This window comes from Convolutriloba macropyga, chromosome 4 (assembly GCF_964194025.1).
Source record: "Convolutriloba macropyga chromosome 4, txConMacr16.3, whole genome shotgun sequence".
NCBI lineage: Eukaryota > Metazoa > Xenacoelomorpha > Acoela > Convolutidae > Convolutriloba > Convolutriloba macropyga.
The window spans coordinates 3715164-3737897 of NC_134471.1; the positions used below are offsets into that span (position 1 = coordinate 3715164).

General features: G+C 35.4%; 1 protein-coding gene across 3 annotated transcripts in view; it reads right to left on the reverse strand.

The window, feature by feature from the left end:
* LOC142337418 (putative neural-cadherin 2) overlaps nt 1-22734 on the reverse strand; it is a 289747-nt gene that overhangs the window by 210034 nt on the left and 56979 nt on the right. For all 3 annotated transcript variants that reach the window (XM_075386622.1, XM_075386621.1, XM_075386623.1), the window contains exons 10-13: nt 10797-10973; nt 10221-10337; nt 7608-7815; nt 5253-5431 (exon numbers count right to left, since the gene is read on the reverse strand). In XM_075386622.1, coding sequence (XP_075242737.1) covers nt 5253-5431; nt 7608-7815; nt 10221-10337; nt 10797-10973 — 681 coding nt within the window. The remainder of the gene's footprint in view (nt 1-5252; nt 5432-7607; nt 7816-10220; nt 10338-10796; nt 10974-22734) is intronic.

Consider the following 22734-nt stretch of genomic DNA (forward strand, 5'->3'; position numbering starts at 1 on the left):
ATTGATAGAAGTTAGAGTGTGACAGGAGAAAGGCATGGAGCACAAAAAACTGAAAAAAGGAGGGAAATGGAGAAAGTGGAAACGGATGCGACGTTAATGGACATAAATCCCGATAAATACGCGGCTCATCTGTTTCTTAGCTCAACTCATTGCGCTTTTGCTTTTTAACTCACAGACCCCAGTTCGAATCCGACTGTTGCCAGTCGCTTTTTCCCGATAAGCATGTTTAGGGGTTGTTAAAACATGTAAAGATTAGGAGCTTAAACATGGTGCCTTTTATGTCGACACTGAATTAAAAAATACGCGGCTCATCTGTTTCTTAGCTCAACTCATTGCGCTTTTGACCCTGAACTCACATACCCCGGTTCGAATTCGACTGTTGCCAGTCGCTTTTAGCCGAAAAGCATGTTTAGGGGGTGTTAAAACATGTAAGATTAGGAGCTTAAAGATGGTGCCTTTTATGTCGACACTGAATTAATATATAGATATAGATGACAGCTTTTCAGTCATAGGCAGCTTTTCGAACAATGAACCATTTTTAAATTCAGTATTCAGTCATTGACCCTTACGGCATAGGTAAATTTTCCATCATTTACTTTTTGGCAAGGTCAAGTTTTCAGTCATCGACCATTTTCAAAATACATGCGAATCAAAACGTTCTGATGTGTATTTAAGAGGCCTTAAAACATGTGAAGATTAGAAGCGTAAACTTAAAAGTATAGGTATTCGAATTATTTTTATTATGTAGATTGATAGAAGATAGATAGTGACAGGAGAAAGGCATGCAGCACAAAAAATTGTGAAAAAAGGAGGGAATTGGAGAAAGTGGAAACGGATGCGACGTTAATGGACAAAAATCCCGATAAATACGCGGCTCATCTGTTTCTTAGCTCAACGCATTGCGCGTTTGCCTCTTAACTCACAGACCCCGGTTCGAATCCGACTGTTGCCAGTCGCTTTTTGCCGAAAAGCATGTTTAGGGGCTGTTAAAACATGTAAAGATTAGGAGATTAAACATGGTGCCTTTTATGTCGACACTGAATTAATATATAGATATAGATGACAGCTTTTCAGTCATAGGCAGCTTTTCGAACAATGAACCATTTTTAAATTCAGTATTCAGTCATTGACCTTTACGGCATAGGTAAATTTTCGGTCATTTACTTTTTGGCAGGGTCAAGTTTTCGGTCATTGACCTTTTTCAAAATACATGCGAATCAAAACGCTTTGATGTGTATTTAAGAGGCCTTAAAACATGTGAAGATTAGAAGCTTAAACTTAAAAGTATAGGTATTCGAATTACTTTTATTATGTAGATTGATAGATAGATAGTGACAAGAGAAATGCATGGAGCACAAAAAAATGTGAAAAAAGGAGGGAATTGGAGAAAGTGGAAACGGATGCGACGTTAATGGACAAAAATCCCGATAAATACGCGGCTCATCTGTTTCTTAGCTCAACTCATTGCGCTTTTGCCTCTTAACTCACAGACCCCGGTTCGAATCCGAGTGTTGCCAGTCGCTTTTTGCCGAAAAGCATGTTTAGCGGCTGTTAAAACATGTAAAGATTAGAAGCTTAAACATGGTGCCTTTTATGTCGACACTGAATTAATATATAGAAGATATAGATGACAGCTTTTCGGTCATAGGCAGCTTTTCGAACAATGAACCATTTTTACATTCAGTATTCAGTCATTGACCTTTACGGCATAGGTAACTTTTCGGTCATTTACTTTTTGGCAAGGTCAAGTTTTCGGTCATTAACCTTTTTCAAAATACATGCGAATCAAAACGCTTTGATGTATATTTAAGAGGCCTTAAAACATGTGAAGATTAGAAGCTTAAACATAAAAGTATAGGTATTCGAATTATTTTCATTATGTAGATTGATAGAAGATAGAAAGTGACAGGAGAAAGGCATGGAGCACAAAAAATTATGAAAAAAGGAGGGAATTGGAGAAAGTGGAAACGGATGCGACTTTAATGGACAAAAATCCCGATAAATACGCGGCTCATCTGTTTCTCAGATCAACTCATTGCGCTTTCGCCTCTTAACTCACAGACCCCAGTTCGAATCCGATTGTTGCCAGTCGGTTTTTGCCGAAATGCATGTTTAGGGGCTGTTAAAACATATAAAAATTAGGAGCTTAAACATGGTGCCTTTTATGTCGACACTGAATTAATACATAGATTCTCAAAAAAAAAATTGGAAACTTAAGTAAAAATCTTAAATCACTCATCCGGTCTAATGAACAATTTTTTTTAACAAAGCCTACTTTAAACCGAATCGGTAATGAAATAGGAAAACCTTTTTCGGCTACAGTTCTGTAGACGGCAACTGGGAGTCCTCTAAAATTTTTTGCTCACAAAATAAAATAAAAGAATTTATCGAGTTCTTCTTTATCATTGGTAAAAAACTAAATGCAGAACTCATAACAAAAAGTGCTGCTGTGATAGAAAACCAGAATGAACGCATGTTGTTAAAACCAATATCTGAGGATGAAGTAAAATACTCGATCACCAACTGTTAAAACAAATTTAGGCTTGATTTCTATAACTTGAACTCCTTTTTAATAAACAAAAGTGTCTGAGTGTTCAACAGAGCCTTTACAAACTTTTGTTTAGTAGATGAACAGAAACAGGACAATACTCAGAGTGCCTGAAAATTGTAAAAATTGTACCCTTCTTCAGAAATGGAAATAAAGATGACCCCTCAAATTTCAGGGCAATTTTGTTGCTACCAATTATAGCAAATAATTCAAAACTAACTAAACGCTTTAAATATTCTCTCAAATTCACAACTTGGCTTCAGGCACGGGAAGAACACGGTTGAAGCAATTGCAAGTTTAATACAGCAAATAGGATCAAACTGCCACAACAACAGTGACAAAACAATAACTTTCTTGACCTAAAGAAAGCGTTTGGTACTGTTGATCACAACATCTTATTGCAAAAGTGTTAGATATATGGTCCTATGGACCTTTCTGGTCCAATATACAACATACTCAAATCACATTTGACCAAACGAAAGCATTATACCTTAATTAGAGATAAAATGTCAAAACTAAAGTTTAAAGAACTATGCGTGCCACAGGGTTCATTTCTTGGACCTCTATTGTTTATTATCTACATGAATGACATGAACGTGTCACAGAACAAATCAAATGTAATTTTATATGCCGACGACACTGTTGTAAAGAGCAGAAGCTCTCAGTCTAACACTAATGAAGATCACGGCAAAGCATAAGATAATGCTAATGATTGGATCATAAAATTGAAAATCAGACTCAACACGGGAAACAACAAAAAGCATTTTTTTTGTAAAGAAAAAGAGAAAATCTGTGTCAAGAACCTACATGAGAACACAAAAATCGAGGAAAATCAAAGTTACAAACATCTGGGCATCAGGATACACATTGAACGCCGTTTCTCACACACTCCAAGCAAGTTGTGACAAAACATTCATCGAATTGCTCTTTTTTTCGACAGAGAAACGTTTTGAGAGATGTCCAGATGATGAAAGCTCTTAAAACATACATACAACCAATAGTACAATACAATATGGAGTCCTGGTATACGGGTCAACAACCACAACAACTAGGGACATTGACAAAGTTATCAAACGAAAATGCGCTAATTTAAAATGTTTGAAAGCACTTACGAGGAAAGATAAAAACAGATTATTTATATAGCATTACTGGCCTATGAGGTACTCAAGCAGACAGCAAACAATAAAAAAGTAAGGAACGATGTAAAATTTCATCAAATTCGAAGGATTTCCTATGCAAAACTGCCCGGAAAAAGCAAGGGTTGATAGAAAAAAATCTCTAGGTAAAAATCTATTTCATGAATCTATATAAGAAAACAAGAATCGAGGAAAAACAAAAATTGCAAATATCTGGTTATCAGAATAGACAATGAACTCCGTTTCTCAAACCACTCAAAGCATGTTGTGACAAAACCTTTATCGAATTGCTCTATTTATTAGAGTGAGAAACGTTTGGAGAGAAACCCAGATGATAAAAGCTCTTTAAAAATACATACAACCAATAGTACAAAATGGAGTCTGGTATACGGGTCAACAAACACAACACCTAGGGAAATATACAAAATTTTCAAACGAATCGTGAGCTCAATTAAAAAGTTTGAAAGCACTTACGAGGAAAAAGAAAAACAAATGGTTTATATAGCATCAGAGTTACTGGCCTATGAGGTACTCAAGCAAACAGCAAACAATTAAAAACTAGTGGTCAATGTATTATTTTATCAATTTGGAGGGTTTTCTCAATGCAAAATTGACTGAAAAAAGGCAAAGGCATGATTAAAAAATATAACTTTAGGCAAAAATCTATTTCACAGATTCTCAATAATAGTTAGGACAAGGCGGGTCTTAAAAATGCTTCTTCGTTAAGATGATTAAATATTCGAAAACATTTGAAACATGTCTATAGCAGAAATAAACAATTTATGTCATCAATTTTTAGATAATTTTATTTTAGGTAATGAGAACATAATCAGAATGTTGTATGAGTTTTAATATCACAGCTGAAAATGTTCCTAAACCGTTTTTTTACCAGGTTTAATGGTACCTAGACACTGTTCTTGCTCGCTTTTTTCATTTTGAATCATTTTCATCAAGATAAACTGAATGAGACTTGAGAACGGGCCATCGGCCCAATAGTGCTCTCCCGCAGTCAAAAGTCTGATTGTATTCGTAAAGGTATTTCTGAAGATAATTCATGACTAATGGAAACAATTTATTATTAATACCATTTGGATATATAATTGATTTCAATTTTTTACAAAAATTGTTTCACAAAAAAATCTTTTTGTTGTTCCAGATAAACTAGACGAGTTACAAAAAAACCAAAAAAAAAACATCTTATCTCACCATTATTTCAATCAAATTTATCTTCAGATTTAAGCAACTAAAAACTTTCTTGTCTCAGAACAATAGGAAGATAGAAATAGCTCTTACAAATCTTAGAACTTTCGGCTTAAATTGATATGATGTGGTTTCTTTTGAATGAACGGCAGCCTTCTTCTCATACTTTTTGAAATTTACGCCAGTGAGCACTATAAGTTAAGCACAGCTGTAGCACTGAAACTGTCTCTCATAAGGTTTAAAAAATTTCGTTTGCCTTAGTACATCAACAAAAGTGTGATTAAGAGGTTAAATCCACTGCTAACATAATTTTTAGCCCCTAGTTGTCAATTATCTTAAACTTGTTGAAATAGGTAATTAGCACTTACATTATTTAGCAAGTCGTTGAGATTCTTGCCAGTCAATTCTCCATTGCTAGAGTCTAATTCAAAATTATCTTTGTTTTCAGATTGTTCTGCAATCGAATAGGTGATAGAGGTTTCAACGAGATCCAAATCGAAGGCCACAACAGTGAAGAACGGTGTTGTCTCTGATGTCGACACTTCAACTGTAGCAAAACGAATTGATATGAAAAAAGCATCCACCAAAGTGCTTCAATTTCATTACTCCCTTAGCTGAACAATTTGGGGGGAGAATAAATGCAAAAATTTTAAGTGGAAAAATTAAAAAGATTGATGAAAAGTGTTTCATAAACGGTTGATCTGTTGTATTGATATCCACCGTTATTTTAACCAAATTAATTGTCAATTATATTTGTAAACTCTCCTAACCAAAACAATTAAATGCAATACTCGGTTTTCAACTTTTATTGGTTAGGAAAACCATATTATGTTGTAATTTACCCGATTGAACGGAAAATTCAGACCGGCTTTATGGTAACTTCCACATCTTTCAAGACAGTTTGGGCACCATTTAATCTCGAGCTGACCTGAAAGTTCATTAATTGATGAATTTGTAGCATTGCAAAATGCTCCCATAAAAATCACAAAAAAGTAATGGATCTTTTTACCTTTCATCTATTTTTTACAATGCTCCTCGGGTTTAAAATTGACAACCAGACCTATAACTTTATCAAAAGCAGCAAGATTTCACAAAAACATTTTCTACTAAACATACTTATAAGTTTTGGGGCAAGATAGTTATATATAATCAATGAATAAATTTAGAGTTTTGTTCAGAGTCGTAGCCAAAACTTTATTAATATAAGAATACTCAACTACAATCCTTATATGCAGGTTAATTTTTAAAATTGAGAATTCCTATACATATCCTTTACTGATTTTACTATCTCGATACCAATTAGGTAAAACAGGACTACACAACAATTAGACCACAGTACTAAAGGCATCCCTCGACAGGTCGAGCAACTTCTATTGTCTATATGATCACTCGTCAATTTTATTCTAAAAAAGCCTTTCTAGAGCAAAAATAAATTCCTTGAAAAATTATCGAGACAACAAAAAAATTGTAAAGGACATCAAAGGTTGCTCGACCTGTATGTGATGACTTCAGGTTCTTTTCTGTTATAGCATCCCAGTCTTATATAGCCAATCTGTTTTCACCCCCCAGGAAATTCAATTTTTGTAACTTATCGATACTTGTTTTGATAAAGGTAAGATGTCGTCATCAGAGCTAAATTGCAGTGATTTTTGCTCTCGATTACTTCGGAAATAGATTGATAAGACTGTTCATGGACAAAATAAATATCGTATTGATAAAACACGCATCATTCAACTTCCCGCTTACATTATATGCAAATTGTAATTTCTTACAGACGCATTAATTTCAAAGCTTCCCTGCATCATTACATTTTAAATGCCGTCTGTGTTTAATTGACTATTTGAGTGTATGAAATCCAAACATTACGCTATGTGATGTGTAAGTGGGGGTGCAAATCTACGTGGTGAGGCTGTGACAGAAAAGAGCCATGACCTAAGAACTGAAGTCTAATTGTAGTCCAGCTTTGTGTTGTCCAGTTTTCCTGGACAGTATTGGAGCACTGAAATCAAATCAGGGTATATGGAGAAAATTCACAGATCTAAAAATTTCCACGAGACTGGAATTTTAGACCATTGCCTTTTTTGACGATCATAATAAATTCAGTGTAAAATACTGTACAGATCCAAAATGATTTTTCGCTTTTTCTTAAATTATTTCAGGGAACGTTTTACAATATTACAAGTTCAGAATTTAGTTATATTTCAGAGCAGCTTGAGATAAAGTTTGCCACAGCGATGCCTTGACTATTGTTATTTCGGATTTAGCTCAGTATCTTTAGAGCAAGAAATGGGTTCAAACATTTTTAGCGAGCATGAAGACTCAGACTCGAAAAAAACTCAAAAAATATTACCTATCTATTAGTAGAATGAACTCAATTCTGATTGGACAAAAATGTAAATAAAAAGTACAAATAAGAAATGCATCGCACGATTTACTCATGGATTGTAAAACTAATCTTGTGGAACTCAGTGCAATTCTTCATCCTCGGAATTTGCAAATTTAACTTGCAGCTTAGCAGAATACCGGACGCTTGCGAACCCAAACACTTAAAAAATATATGGAAAAGGAAACATAAAACCCGCACTTGAAATTTTAACGTTAGGAGGAAACCTCCGACTAGAAGCGCTCTACAGACAGTTACCATAATTTTATTCAACTGAATGTTTTTTAAAATGTTTGACAATGTGGCTGCTGATTTGCTGCATCACTTGCATAATGCTAACCGTTCACAGGGCTTCCACTGAAGAATTCTGGAGCTGTGTCAGGAATATCGTCCAATGTCACGCACACTTTGCAGGCACTCTGTTTGTACTGAGAGGATAAACCACCATTATCACTGTATCCGTCTCTAGCCAAAGCAAAGAAGCAGTGCTCGTCCTTCTGCTCTCGGTCAAGTCCGTCCGAATTCACTTTCACAACACCAACTGCAACCTAATTGCCAAATTTTTATTTTGTTAGAACTAAGCAGGTGCAATTCTTGTGAAAATGGATAGGTACTACATTCCACTTCAGGGTAAATTATTTAATGCCAAAATATCAAATTTGTCACATTCCTACTGTTTTATCCCATAGTAGAATTTATCAAAAAGGGCTCATAACAGAACAGGGAAGCTCAGCTAGTTCCGACCTTCCTCTTAAAACGATTATCAGAGGTTAACCAATGCCTCTGAAACCTTCAAGCAATTAAAAATCAAACAAGCATCTTCTAAACACATCATTACTGACTGGCAAGAGATCGTAAAGTAGACAAACAGCATCAAGTGCAGGCAAAACTAAGAAATTTACAGATAATTTTGGAAAATCTGTGTCGCCAATGTCAGCAAAATCAAAAGCTATGGTACTATCAGGCAACTGAAATTCTACATCTGAAAATACATGCCAAATTTTTACAATAGCATGAAATGCATAGATTTTTTTGGATAGTATAGATTTTTTCGGATTTTTTCCATTTGTGCCCCCCCCCCAGTGCTATGCACCCCCCCCCCCCTTCCCCCCGTTACAGAGCACCACGAGTCATTACAAAGTAAATCATTATATAAAAATATAAATATGGCACCTGCTTTTAGGGGTGCAAATAATATGCAATCACTATGGGTGAAAAACTTCCAACCAGGAAGGGATTCGAACCTGCAACCTGATCTCTGCAGTTCTCAGCAGCCTCATTTACCACTCGGCTATCAAGACCTTGTGCTTTCCTCTCTTCCAACCGCTTTTATTTCAGCAACAAAATTTACTTCAGAAAGAGAGCAACTGAAATCACTCAAAAATGAAGAAGACGAACGTGAAAAGTCACTTGAGAACTCAAAGAATACTCTAGCGCAAACAAAACGGTCGAGCAGAAATTTTGCATTCAAAAAGACGCCTACAATAATTACTTCAAATTTAGTTTGAGAGCCAAAAAAGAAAATTAGGGCAAAACTCAAGCTGACTTCCAATTATGAAAAAAGGGCATCAAAATCATATAAGTTCATAAAAGTCTACAATGAACCCTTCAATATTCAAAATGTTACAAGCAATAGAAAAAACTTGTCATTTTTTGATAATATCAAGAAATGATCAAATTAAAAATAGCCAAAAATTGAGCCAGAATCAGCACTTCCAAAACGTTTCTGAAATTATGTACAGTAAAAATCAACCGAATCAATAGTTGAACTTTGAGAGTTTCAAACAATTTGCAATATTCTTTTGTAAAGGACAACTTTGTTTATTAATTGTCTGAAATAGAAAAGTGACAAAAAGATCAACAAATATCATAAGAGTGAACAAACTAGTTTAATTAATTAGAATTATACGTCGTTGGATAGCTCTAGATACCTTTTATTTAACAACATTGATTGCATTAATAACAGAGGTAGAAAGTCATGGAGCTCAAAAACGATAGATCGATAGATCACAAAAACTATTTTAGTAAATCTGATGGCTTCAGTATCGTTATGTTCAACGGCTGTATTTGAAATAACCACTCAAAGCATTAAAAACAGTTTATTATTACATCCCGTAGTTATTGGCTGTTAAAATATCATCTGAAAAACTGTAAACAAACGCACCTGAGAGCAGATAATTGATCTAGAACAAAAGCGCAAAAACCGTCAAGAGAAAGTTTTGTGAAAAAACATGCTTAAAATAATTGTTCCAATTTTTTTCGAGAGCAATTAATCAATTAATAATGCGGGATAACCTTGATAATTTTTAATAAGGAGGTAAATTTAATTGGGGAGAACCTATATATTTTTATGGATGCCAAAGGCACCGACAGCGGAGGGATTCGCTGCCGTCACCTCCCAGATGGTAGTCTGAGACCTTAACATCTCTTAGCAATACCCGCTCTCGGATCGCAACTACAATCGCCTCTCTGTTACAAACGGGCTTAACTTCGGAATGAGAGCAATGCAGATCAAGCTAACATTAAGTAATCAAACGTAAAAAGTTTGCATAAGACACACAATCAAATAATTGCTTTCATAATTGCAAAAAAAAATTTGTAGGCACAGGTTGAATAGCAGAACTAAAAAGGCAACTTATTCACGCCATAAATAGCTTTAGATTAAATGGTATAAAAATTTTAAACAAAAATACTCAGCATACGACGCACATAAAAAGTTTGAAACTAACAGACATTGGTATCCAGCGTTATCATCGCTAGTTTGCGCAATGAAAGATATTTGGAAACAATTCTCAATACTGGTGAGGTTTTTTTACAGTAGTGGCAAGTCAAACCGGGTCCGTCTAGTGCATTTCAACAACTATGCAGTTATAATACGCTTCTTCATAGCGTCATCAAGCCCACGAATATAAATCAATTCACAAAAATATTGTCAAAATTTTTCACCACTAACTTCAGGATTAACTGAGGTCACTTCTCTGTCTACTCTGAACCACTGGGTGCCAGACGTTTGCTGAGCTGAGAAGTCAATACGCCCACTTTGACCAAAATCTGCGTCAGACGCTCGAAGCTAAAAACAATCCGTTGTAAGAATCTATAGGATAGGCTGCGACTTCAAGCTAAAAAAGTTTCAGATTATGAAAAACTTGAGCTTTTGCTTAAATTTCGATTTTAAACTATTATTGAGCTCATTCTAAAGTCATCATCATTCTTTAGAATCTAATTTTTTATCATTCGATGTAGTGTTTCAACGAGTCAAATTACGTATCTTAAAACCAAAAATCTATACATAACTGCGCTCAGACAAAGTCGGAGAATGTCAGTTGAATAACATACCAGGTTGGAAAACTGATCTTTAAGATAATTTGAGCAATAAATTTCAGCAATCATTTGAGTCAGCCGTCTTTTGGTGTTAAGTGATTGATTTACGTCTATACCTATTTTATTTATTGATTATACTGATTAACATCATTGTTAATATGCAATAAACTCCAGCTACTATCCCTAAAATTATGATTATTAAGCTTACCGTTCCAACTGTAGTATCGACTAGTGAGTTCTCTAGAACCTCAAAGATCACCAAACCGTTCGGACAATTCTCAAACTCTGGAGAGTTCAAATTTGCACTTTCCACCGTTACCCGCACACTGCAAGTTTTGGCGTTGGTTGCCCCTGCACTAGGTTGCTCATTCTCTTCTGCGGAAACCTGTAACAAGTCTTTGAAAGTAAAACTTGGTATGTTTAGTTTTCACGGACGTTGTTGGCCCCTAACGCCTAAACCTTTTGTCAGATAGTTTTTTTTCAAAATGTTTGCAGTTGCTAAACTTATCGACAATTTGTGTGATTTCAGTACATACTTGCAAGAAAGTAAAAAAATGCGTATGTAATCATATTGCACACCAATCAGGTCAAAAGTATTATTTAGGGATAATATTTGTAAAATAACTACAGGAAAATCATTGATAGAATAAATAGCCTCCACAACTGATTCTTTCTCCGTTTTGAGTCTAATTCAAAAAATTCATATTGAGTGCATTCATACCATCCAATCCATCTTTATGAAGTTCTTGACAAATTAGTTGTTGTCAGCTCACAAAGTAGGTTTTACATTTGAAACATTCTATGGTGCTTTCATAAAATTATGAGAATCAGTACGCAACAAAAATGTTTTAGGACACTTTTTGTGGGGTCATTCACAGATGACCAAATGATCTCCACAAATTTGACAGGGTTCGGGTAAGTAACCCTAATAAAACTTTTGTAAAAGGAACATTTACATGAAGTATAAATGTATATAATTGAAAGTAATCGTCACATTATGTTGCAGGACTAAAATAAACTGCCATTTTCAACATTATTCAAGACCCAGTTTTAAATTTTTGTTTAGTTCTCATTAATGTTTTCGCCTATCTCAATTTTAGGGGTTTTTCATAATTCAAGTTGACGTGAGTTATTAGTCTTTCTACCACATCAGGGGACGTTGAGACCCCAAACCTTCTGTCTGCAAAGCAGCTTAACTTCATTTAGTGAATTAACTATTGCCCGTAGTGAGACATGGAGATTTAGATTACTTGTAACGCAACTTCAGTATTTAACGGTTTTGGAAGTTCAGAACATACTCGGCAGAATTGATAGAAGAGAAAAAACTAGTGAAAAAAAAAAAACGATTCTTGTACAAACAATTTTAAAGTGCGAACTATTTTGATTTAATTTTGGAGCTGAACTTACTCCTGTTTCGTATTGAGACCAAACAGGGGCTAGTATCAATACCAAAAAGCATTAGAGATGGTAACTAACAAATTCGAGTAACGGGCATCAGTAGTATAGTAAGTTGCCTAGTGCTTGTAGGGGGGGGGGGGGGTCCGGACCCCCCCCCCCCTACAAGAAATTTTACCTCTGAAAAAGTGAAATCTTGTAATTTTTTCAGAGTGTAAGGCAAATTACTATACTTTTCAGCTATTTCCATTTCATTTTGAAGGTTCATGTAAATTGAATTTTGGGAATTGGGTTTTGAATTCATGTTTTGTGCGCGATTGAGAAAAAATTCAAAAATTTTTTCGAAAATGTTTCAAAGTTTTTCAAAGTCCTAAAATTGTCTGAAATGGACTTTGCGCTATGAAAGAGCACTCAAAAGTGATTTTTTGTTGACTTCACTTTTTTTCACCTATGAAGTATGGGGGTCAAAACATAAAAATTTCGAATTTTTTGAAAAAAATTTTCAAAATTTGTAAAAGTCCTAAAATGGTCTGAAATGGATTTTGCGCTATGAAAGAGCACTCAAAAGTGATTTTTTGTTGACTTCACTTTTTTCACCTAAGTAGTATAGGGGTCGAAACATATAAAAATTTCAAATTTTTTGAAAAAAATTTTCAAATTTTTTTGGAGTCCTAAAATGGTCTGAAATGGATTTTGCGCTATGAAAGGGCACTCAAAAATGGTTTTTTGTTGACTTTTATTTTCTTTGAAATAGTCTACATAAAAATAGAAGTCAAAAACTTTCTAAAAAACAATTTTGTTAAATTGATTTTTTTCTTACATGAAAAAGCAACGAACTTAAGTTCATTATTTCATTTTATCATTTGCAAATCAGCATGACAACAATTGCAACGGTAGATTTGAAAAATATTCATGAAATTTATGATCAAATAAAACTAGACTATCCGGAATACAGTGAGCGGTTTGTATTTTTTTTGGCAACATGTCTTTATTTGGACCCAGACATCAACCTTGAAATTGTTCTCAAATTGAGACCATATGGTGGTCTTATAGGTATAGACAACTCTTCACTAGACAAATACTTTAAGTCATATAAATTCCTTCGATTACATGCAATACTTCATGACGCCTCGGGTTTTATTGCAGAGCACAGTCAGAAAGGTCCTGGTTATTCTTACGTTTTACCGTGTCCAATCACAAACGCCTACATTGGTCACATGACTGGATTAATGTTTTGCCTCTTCGTGAAAACATTTAAACGAAACCTATTTAGTTTGCTGGAATGTTAAAGCCAGAAGTTGTTGTCTTAGATTTTGAAGGTTTTCGTCATAAGAAAACGGGTTTTATAATTAAGGACTTATCGATTTGCTCAAACAACTACACAGACACAATCTTGTTCCTTCCACCAGTTTCTTACAACTCACTATCCGCTAGTGAGAGAAAATCTCATCAGTGGGTTAGTAGGTTCTTACACGGTTTGTCGTGGAATAGTGGCAATTATCCTTACTGGTTTATATCTCAAATTTTTATTGCAATTAAACTTCGATTTCCTTCAGGAAAGTTTTATGCTAAAGGGAAAGAGAAAACTGAATCACTGCAAACACTTTTACAGAAAGAAGTGATAGATTTGGATACCCTTTCATGCCCTAAAGTTGAGGAAATTAATACCCCAATTAAACATTTTACTTGTGTTCTACACTCTCTTTACTTGCCTGAGAAACAAAAAAAAAGACATTGCGCTAAGAGAAAAGCACAGTTGTATTTCTATTGGCTAACATTCCCCGCCAATGAGCCGTCGAGTGGAGAAGGTAGCTCCTTCAGTTCTTCAAGTGAATTTATCTCCAAGTTTGACAGTATGCAGTTGCATAACGAATGATAATCAAATAAATCTATCTTGGGTCAAAGAAGATAAATTAGAATCACGTGGGCAATCCATTCTGAGGAAACAACAGATTATTTGCAACTTATCGGAGATTGAGACACTGAAGAAATATCTTTCACTGCTTGAATACTTTCAAATGTACCATGTCTTTACAAGAGAAAATGAAAAGACTGAAACTAACCCCTTTACCTATGCACAAGTCCCCAACCCCAGTTCAAGTGAGCCTGGACGACGAAAGTCTCCCTGATGAAATCAAGCAGGTAGTCAGCAAAGGAAACGTGGAGTCAATTGTCTACTACGCAAAGGATTGTGGCATGCAATCGAACTACAAAGTGACTCACAAGAAAGAAGACAAAGACTCTAGATATACTACATATGAATTTTTTATGGTTGAGAGAGTTACTAACAAAATAATGAGCTAACACAAAAAAACTGATGTTTTAATTCATTTTTGATCAAAACGTCTTTTAAAATGAGTGATAAAGAAGATCAGATAGATTCCCCTGCTGGAATAGGTTTGAATGATTTAGTTTTCAATGAAGAAAATCAAGAGAGACGCTCATGAAAATTTTGTAATTCTAGACTACCACAATCAGAAGTAGTGTATTTTACTCAAATCGTAATAATACTGTTTCTTATTGGTGTGTCCTTGATCAAACTTGTGTTGTTCCATCTTGATTGTGAAGAGTCAACATTTTGGTTTTCATTGCTTTCATGCACAGTTGGCTACGCGCTTCCTAATCCGAAGCTATGAACAAGATAATTTCAACAAGCGATAGATTATTCATGGCTGTTTGTGGACCATCATGCTGTGGTAAAACTGAGCTTATATTCCAAATGCTACTGAGAAACACTTTTTACCCAAAATTTAAATCTATTTACTACTTCTATCAACATGAGCAACCAAAGTTCAGCTCTATAGAGCGTAACTTGAACATTTTTTTCACAAAGTTTTCTGGATTTGAGTTCATTTCACAGCTGGAAAACTGTCTGTTTGTTTTTGCCGATTCTTGCGAGGAAATTTTCAATGACAAAGAGTTTTCTAAACTCGCAACTGCTGGACGTCATAGAAATATTAGCGTCATTTACGTTAAACATAACTTATTCCAACAGAGTAAATGGTCAAGAACAATTGATCTCAACACAACCCACATCATTTTGTTCAAATCACCTAGAGACATACAGCAGATCACCTATATTGGCAAACAGTTAAACAACACAAGTTTTTTAAAGGAAAGCTACGAGTTAGCAACAAAATTACCCTTTGGACACTTACTCATCGACTTGGATCCAAAAACTTCAGACTCCTTGCGTTATTGTTCAAATATTGTACAACCAGGTCCAACCATTTTTTATCTACCTTCCTCCAAAGCGGTCATAACTAATTTAACAGACGAGAGAGAAAGAGTTATGTATGCTAAAGCAAATGCTCGAGCTGTCTGATAGTAATTTCAGAAAGTTCCTCAAAGAAGCACCAAATAGTTTTATAAATTTTCTGTGCGAGTGTTTGCTCAATGTAATCAATGGCAATGTTCCAGTCAACAAACAGTTACTAAAAAATCAAGAGGACTCATTTCAGCAGTTATTATCAAAGGAAACAAGTCTGAAGAGAAAGCGATTTATTTTGACGAAAAAATCACAACTTATCAAGGCATTAGCATTCTCGTGCTATCTTTACTTAAAAGTCAAATAATGCATACAGAAGAATTTGTTTTGATCCCCAAGAGGATGTTCATATCAAAAAATCCAACCAAGGAAGAAATTTTTGATAATCCAATATATCAACAAAAAGCCACTCAGTTATCGCTACTACAAAGATCTAATCCAAATTTTGAGCAGAGCAGTGGAAAAAAAGATGCTGACACAAGCACTGATAGACGTATCACAAGAACAAGGAGTACCGGTGATGGAACAAGTGATCCAGATGATGTAAAATTAAAATTATTTGTGAGTGATGACAGTTAAATCGAACCTGTAGTGAAAAAACGGAAGGATTCAGCGTTTGACTCAATAATGCTGGAGCTAAAACTAATGGATGAAAATAAAACAAAATGAGCTGCTATTATCCTGAAAAAAATTTTTGATTCCAATACTGTTTCTATTAGTGAAGAGAATAATGTTCTCCATATTGAAGATGAACCTCAAGGAGTGAAGGTGACAAATTTCTTGTACAATTTACAACAACCTACCAAAAAAATTGACGTGCAAAAGTATTCCAAAATATTGAGTGAACTTGATATAGCAGCTCACTTGGTTTACAATACACATGCAAAAAATGTTCTCGATGAGTTTTACAGCGAAGAAGAGGAAGAACAACCGACTCGAAAACAAAAGAAACAGCAACAAAAACAACCAAGAGGAAGATCTGAGACAAAAGAAAAAAGTGCAAAACCAAAAGTCGATGAGAGCAAAAAGAAGACAGACGAAGACACGAGTAGAAAAGACTGGGCTTTCTATAGATGATGTGAAGAAACTTGATAACCTTTATTTAAAAGGACCTGCGTCATTTGGAAACGCAAAACGACTGCAAAATTTGAGTAAATTATCAATGAAAAAAGTAAAAATGTATCTGGAAACGAAACCATCCTTCACCAAATATCGTTCACGTCGCCTCAGATTTCCAAGGCTTAAAGTAATTGTTAACGACCTAAATGAGATCTGGTCCGTAGATCTAGCATTTGTTGATAAACTTGCAAAGTACAACAGTGGTGTAAAATACCTTCTTGTTGCAGTTGACTGTCTGTCAAGATATCTCACAGTTGAACCACTAAACACAAAATATGCTACTGAAACTGCAGAGGCTTTCAAAAAGATGATCAAACATGAGCAACCTAAAAAAGTTTGGGTCGATGATGGTTCAGAGTTCCTCGGTGCTTTTAAAGCCCTCTGCAATAAACGCGGAATTCATTTATACAGCACGTTCAGTGAGAAAAAGTCTGCTTTTGCTGAAAGAAATATACGTTCCCTCAAAAAAATAATATTCAGATACTTAGAAGAAAAGTGGACCTATTCATATCTAGATAAACTGGATTCATTTGTTAAAACTATCAATTCTAGATTTAATCGAACAATCAATCTTGCTCCAAACAAGGTCACGAAAAAAGACGTTCCGCGACTGGTATCGTTGATTGCGAATACAACATTCTCAAAAACCAAAATTCTTTGTCGGTGATTTTGTACGAGTACTGAAAAAAGAGGAGACGTTTGGAAAGGGCTACAAACAGTCATTTACAGACGAGGTTTTTGAAATTTCGTCTATCCCAACATTGAACCCTCCAACGTATTCTCTTATCGATACCGATAAGGAAATTATTCAGGGAAAATTCTATCAACCGGAACTCCAATTAGTGCGAGAGTCGCCTGTGCAAAATGGCAAGTAACCGTTTTGAAGACGAATTTACGGTACATGTAATCTCCTCCGCTTCGATGGAGATCTTCGATCAAAACACATTGGCTTCATTCAGGAATTTTTTCAATGATGAAATACAACTGTCGGGAGACTGGTGAGTAGCTTTGAGTGAAATTATTTTTCCAACAAAAAAAGAGCACATCACAAACGGAGTCCTAATTTCTTACAGTTTAAGTGGTTTAGAAGATCACCAACGGAATAGCTCTGGAGCTAATGTCATATCACGTCCATACAACGGTGAGCGATTAGTTTTCATGCCAGGAACTTTTGATACTGTGCCACAGGTGCTAGCTACCATTAAAAGAACTGTTGGTTTACCAAATTTTTCTTTCAGAGAAATTAAAAGTTCCGGTAAATTTGAAATTGTCTTTGGAAAATACGAGGGAATTACGTTGCCAAGCGACGAAATTCCTAGCATTATTGGTTTCAAGGGCACTCCTGATGGACGAGGAACACTCATTGGTTATATAATGGACACAATTGCAAATAAACTGATGAAAAAAGATGACATTAAGGCTTTTATGGGTGACTTTCCAGCTGATCTGTGCGCCGGGAAACATTTGATATTCATTTATACAAACATTTTTGAGTATCAATACGTGGGCGATGCGAAAGCACCTTTATTACGAGTCATTGATTCAAAACAACGATTAAAAAACGGTAGCGTCTGCGAGCTTGAACCAACACACAGAATAGTTTTTTCGAATTTGGACTACAAAAAACTTCTTTCAAATAAAATTCAGTCAATTTCTATAGAACTACGCACCGAAAAAGGTCAATTAGTCCCTTTTTCAGGGACCGGAAAAGTCATTTTGACGTTACAGTTTAAAAAATTTGGTGAGTAAAAGCAATGGATTCATACTACACCAATCAAGCATCTGCATTGCCTTACTTTTCTGGGCACTATAGGCAAAGAGGTAGCGGCTTTGGAGCTTTAGCAAGTGGTATCGGAAGAATCGCTCTACCTATTGCCAGAAAAATTATTTTACCAGCAGCAAAACGAGTTGGAAAAGAACTTCTGTTACAGAGCGTACCAGAGTTAATGGAGGTTGTCAGTAAAAAGAACTCTCCAAAACAAGCGCTGATAAACACGATATCAAATACAGTCAAAAAGCAAACAGGAGGCTCATTGGCACTGCGAATGAGAAAAAGACAAATGAATCGTAGACGATCTAAACGTTCAGGTTCAAAAGCGAGAAAAGGTAGCAAAAAAAGAAAGGTAGTCATTTCAAAATACAAACAGCCAAAGAGAAGTCGGTCGGATTTCTTTGCCAAAGTTAAAGATGATCGGTAATATGTTACCAACAGAGGCAACACATAGTTCCTTGGATTTATTCGAAAAACCAGCGCTTCTTGTAACTTTTGATGGTAGCTTTTGTCAAAAAGTAGGACCAATTTACAGTCCTAACAGACCCATGCTTGAGTTTGAGGTTGCCGGAGACAGAAATAATTTTATTGATCTGCAAAAAATTTTCCTGGAAATCAAATGCAAGATAGTTCAGGCTTCTGAAGCTGATTTAAAATATGATGCTGGAGCTGCGGCAGATGTAACCAAAACAGACGCTCCTTACTATTGCAATAATGTTTTACATTCACTCTTTTCTGACTGTACAGTATCTGCCAACGGACTAAAAATTTCAAATGCAAATGGAAATTATGCTCACAAAAGTTTCATTGAAACCGAATTTTCTCACAACAAAGACGCAAAGGCTACTTGGTTGGCTTGCCAAGGTTATTCGTATGAGGATAATCCTGGAGCGATAGCAACAGCTGAAGTTAACAGACGAAAAGCTTTGGTTAGACAATCTGCTGAATGTACTTTTTATGGAAAAGTGGCAGTAGATTTTTTTACATGTGATCGACATCTTTTGAGTGGAGTCACATTGCGAATTTCCTTTCGAAGATCTATAAATGATTTTGTTGTAATATCTGACGATGCTGGAAAATCATACAAAGTGAAAATTATAGAAGCTTATTTGTATGTGAGAAAAATGACATTGAACGACGACGTCGTTTCTGCCATTGGAAAAACTTTACTAACAAGCCCAGCGTCCTATCTTTACTTGGAAACTATAACAAAAACATTTCTGGCTTCTACTGGTTTGCAAAGATGGAAACAGGAAGATGTTTTTAGCAGGGAGCCTATTCGACGTCTTGCCATTTGTCTTAACACAAATGAAGCTTTCTTAGGAAGCAAACAACTCAATCCATTTCACTTTCGTAAATTTAATCTGGATGTAGATATGCAGATATGTATTTATCAAAATGGACTCCCCGTTGCAGACAGCCCCATAAATACAGCTGACGTAAAACGCTTGTACTTCAACACAATGTCAGATTTAGCCTATATTGACAATGGACATGGAATAAGTTTGTCTGAATACCCTAACCATTTTATTATGGTGTTTGATCTCACCAGCACTCAGCAGGCGTCACATGATTTTATTCACCCTGAACTTACCAATTGTTCAATTTCAATTGAACTTAAGTTTTCAGCCACGTTGCCCAGTAATATTGAAATTTTCATAATTGGGGAAAAAGCAAGTACAATTTTTATCGACTCTGCACGAAGAGTTTCGAAAAATCATATTCTTACAAATTGATGGATGTAGATGAAATAAACAACCTCGTTCAAGGATGTAAATGTTTGAAGTACAAATTTCATGGTGTGTTTGCAGCTGAGAATTTTCCGCTGCACTTATCTCAGAACAGTTTCATTATTGTGAATGTGTCAACTTCTCAATCAATTGGAACACATTGGATACTTATTTGTCGAAGGAACGGAGATTATATTTTTGCGGATCCCTAGGGACAAAATCTAACTTCATATAAACATTTGCACAATAGACTTGTTTCCTCTGCTGGTAATATACAAACTGTATATGAATTGCTAAGAAACCAGCCAATTCAAAAACCAAACTCAAAATTGTGTGGCTTATTTTGTATATATATTGCCCATTATCTTTTTGGTGGAAAAGAAATTGTAAAAATGAGTGATGTTGAATTGATACGTTTTGCGCTTCATATGATGCTCTAACACTACTAACATGATTTGATGAAACAAATTTTTTTTTCAAAACTTTATTTTTTCTTCAAAAACTAAGCGTACACACAAAACATCATTGTCAATATCTTACTTTCCATAGCCACTCACAAAAATATCCATTATTTGACAAAAAGCACCAGAATGAGGACCATACAAAATGTTTTCAAATCTCTTTAGAGTTTCAGTTGATATCCGGTCAGTTTGTAATTGTTGATTCAATGTTTTCTCAGCATTATCCAGAGATTTGTAACCAACTTTTCCACTTGGGCGGTAATTTTTGCTCAAGGCACTGCTCAAATTTGGTAAGCGCTTCTAAATGCTGGTTGCTTCTCCTTTTGTCGGCGGCGCTGAACCATTGTATTCCACAGCTAGTTTGAGTTTTTCGAAAATCTCTCCAGTTGTCTCCACTGTGGCTCCGTTTGAAAAAAAAGTTTTGAAGGTTGTGTACAAGCAAGGAACTGCATAAAGCTTATTTCGTTTTAATATTTCCGTAGAAACGTCAGACACATCAAACAACACATGATAATGATTAGAGGGTAACAATTCACAATACCCGTTTTCAAAATGCATGCAAACAGCGTAATTCCGGGCAAACATTGAAGATGGTTTTTCTTCTGAAACGAAAAACCTGAAGTTTTTTTGAAATTGTTTAAAGTAAGCAGGTGAGCGCTCGTACATAGCTTCCACCATTTTCTTTACAATTTACTCTTGATCAGATAATTCGTGTTCGTCGTCTTTTTGCTTTAACTTGGCTCGTTTTGCGGGGGTTGGTTTAGTTGTTGAATCAATGTCATTTGAGTTTTGAGAAGCCGCTCGAATTTTTGGAGTTTTCTTTGACAACTTTTCAAACTCTTCCAAAGTAAGGGTTATTCTTTGTTGAAGTTCATAGTCATGTTCACCCTTGTTGAATAACTTTAGAAAGATATGAGTTCCTGTTCTTTCATATGTTTTGAGCGTGACTCGAATCAAGCGTTTTTCATTCTTAGAAACGTCAAAATGAGCGTCTCCAAACTCGGCGTCTTTTTCAGCTGTAAATGGCATTCTGTTTTTGTTGAAATTTGAAATTTGTTCAACTGTTTTTCTTCAAGAAATAGTGTATAATGTCTCCCCTGGTGAAAGTAAAACTCACAATTTTTACATGGTGCTAAAAATAGAAAGGTTCAACTGATAAGAGTTTTGTAAAGAGCGAATATTAAGGAGAATAATTGTTTCATGGTACTGATTAGCGTTTTAGAACCACATGTGCTCTTTCACACACATTGTACGTAGAGCAGTCCACTTAAGGTCATAAAACAGGGTCAGACGGATTACATGTATGTTCATTTCACCATTCAGCGCTAATGTTTAAAGAAAGACACTTGTAACCTTAGGTTTTGAACAGTAAACCATGGAGCAAAACTCTTATTTAATAGCTCTAACTAAAATAATTTCATGTGTTTACTTTATTATCAGTCATAAAACCCATGCCAAGACCACTACGACTAAGACAAATAAAACTTCTGTAGTTTTATGCTTCTCCAGTTTACCTACTAAGTTAATCACATGAGTACAAACTTCCAACTCTTTAAGTTGTGAACCGAATTCTGGTAACCCATTCATTCACATTTTTACTTGCGATTGAATAACAGCAAACCTACTGCTCCATTTATTTCTTGAATTCTTGGAACTGTTTGTTTCAATTTCTGATTTTCCCAAAAATACAAAATTCACCAAAACTGAAATATCTAGAATTGTCTTATTATATTCTGTGCGAAAGCGAAGGCTCCTGGGAACGGACAATTGCGTGTCAAACTTTTTACGAAAATTTTACTGTCCTCATACAACAGAAGAAACTCAATGAGAAGGATGTTTGGAATACCCAACAACATTGCATGATTCCAAAAATCTTTCTAAACTTTCTATCTCAACTTCCTGATAAACCGTCATCAGATTCGATCGAAGGATCGTACATCACGTCAGGTGGTATTATTCCTCCCTCGAAACTGGAGGATCCTCTTGTGGCTTACGATATAGTTAATTTACCTGCTCCGGTCAAGAAAATTTTGTACAAATACGACTGTGATACAGTTCCATTCTTTGAGAACCAACTAGGTGTTACCCAAGCTTGCGATGATCTTGCTGACTTATGGGGGCTACCCCGATCATCTGAGTCGCCCTCAGCACCAACACCAGCAGTTACTCCAGCGATTGATCCGAGTCCAGCTGTATCCCCAGCAACCAGCCCATCTCTCTTTGAAAATATGAAAAGTTGCATTAGCAGCTCTCAAAAAAATTTCAGTGGTCTCTGGAGCAACCTGTCAGGTACTAACTTTGAAACTCCAATAAAAACTCAGCACAACCAAGAAAATCAGGATACAATCAGCACTATTGAAATTACACCGGTGAACACAGAGAACCCGGAGACCATCAATGCT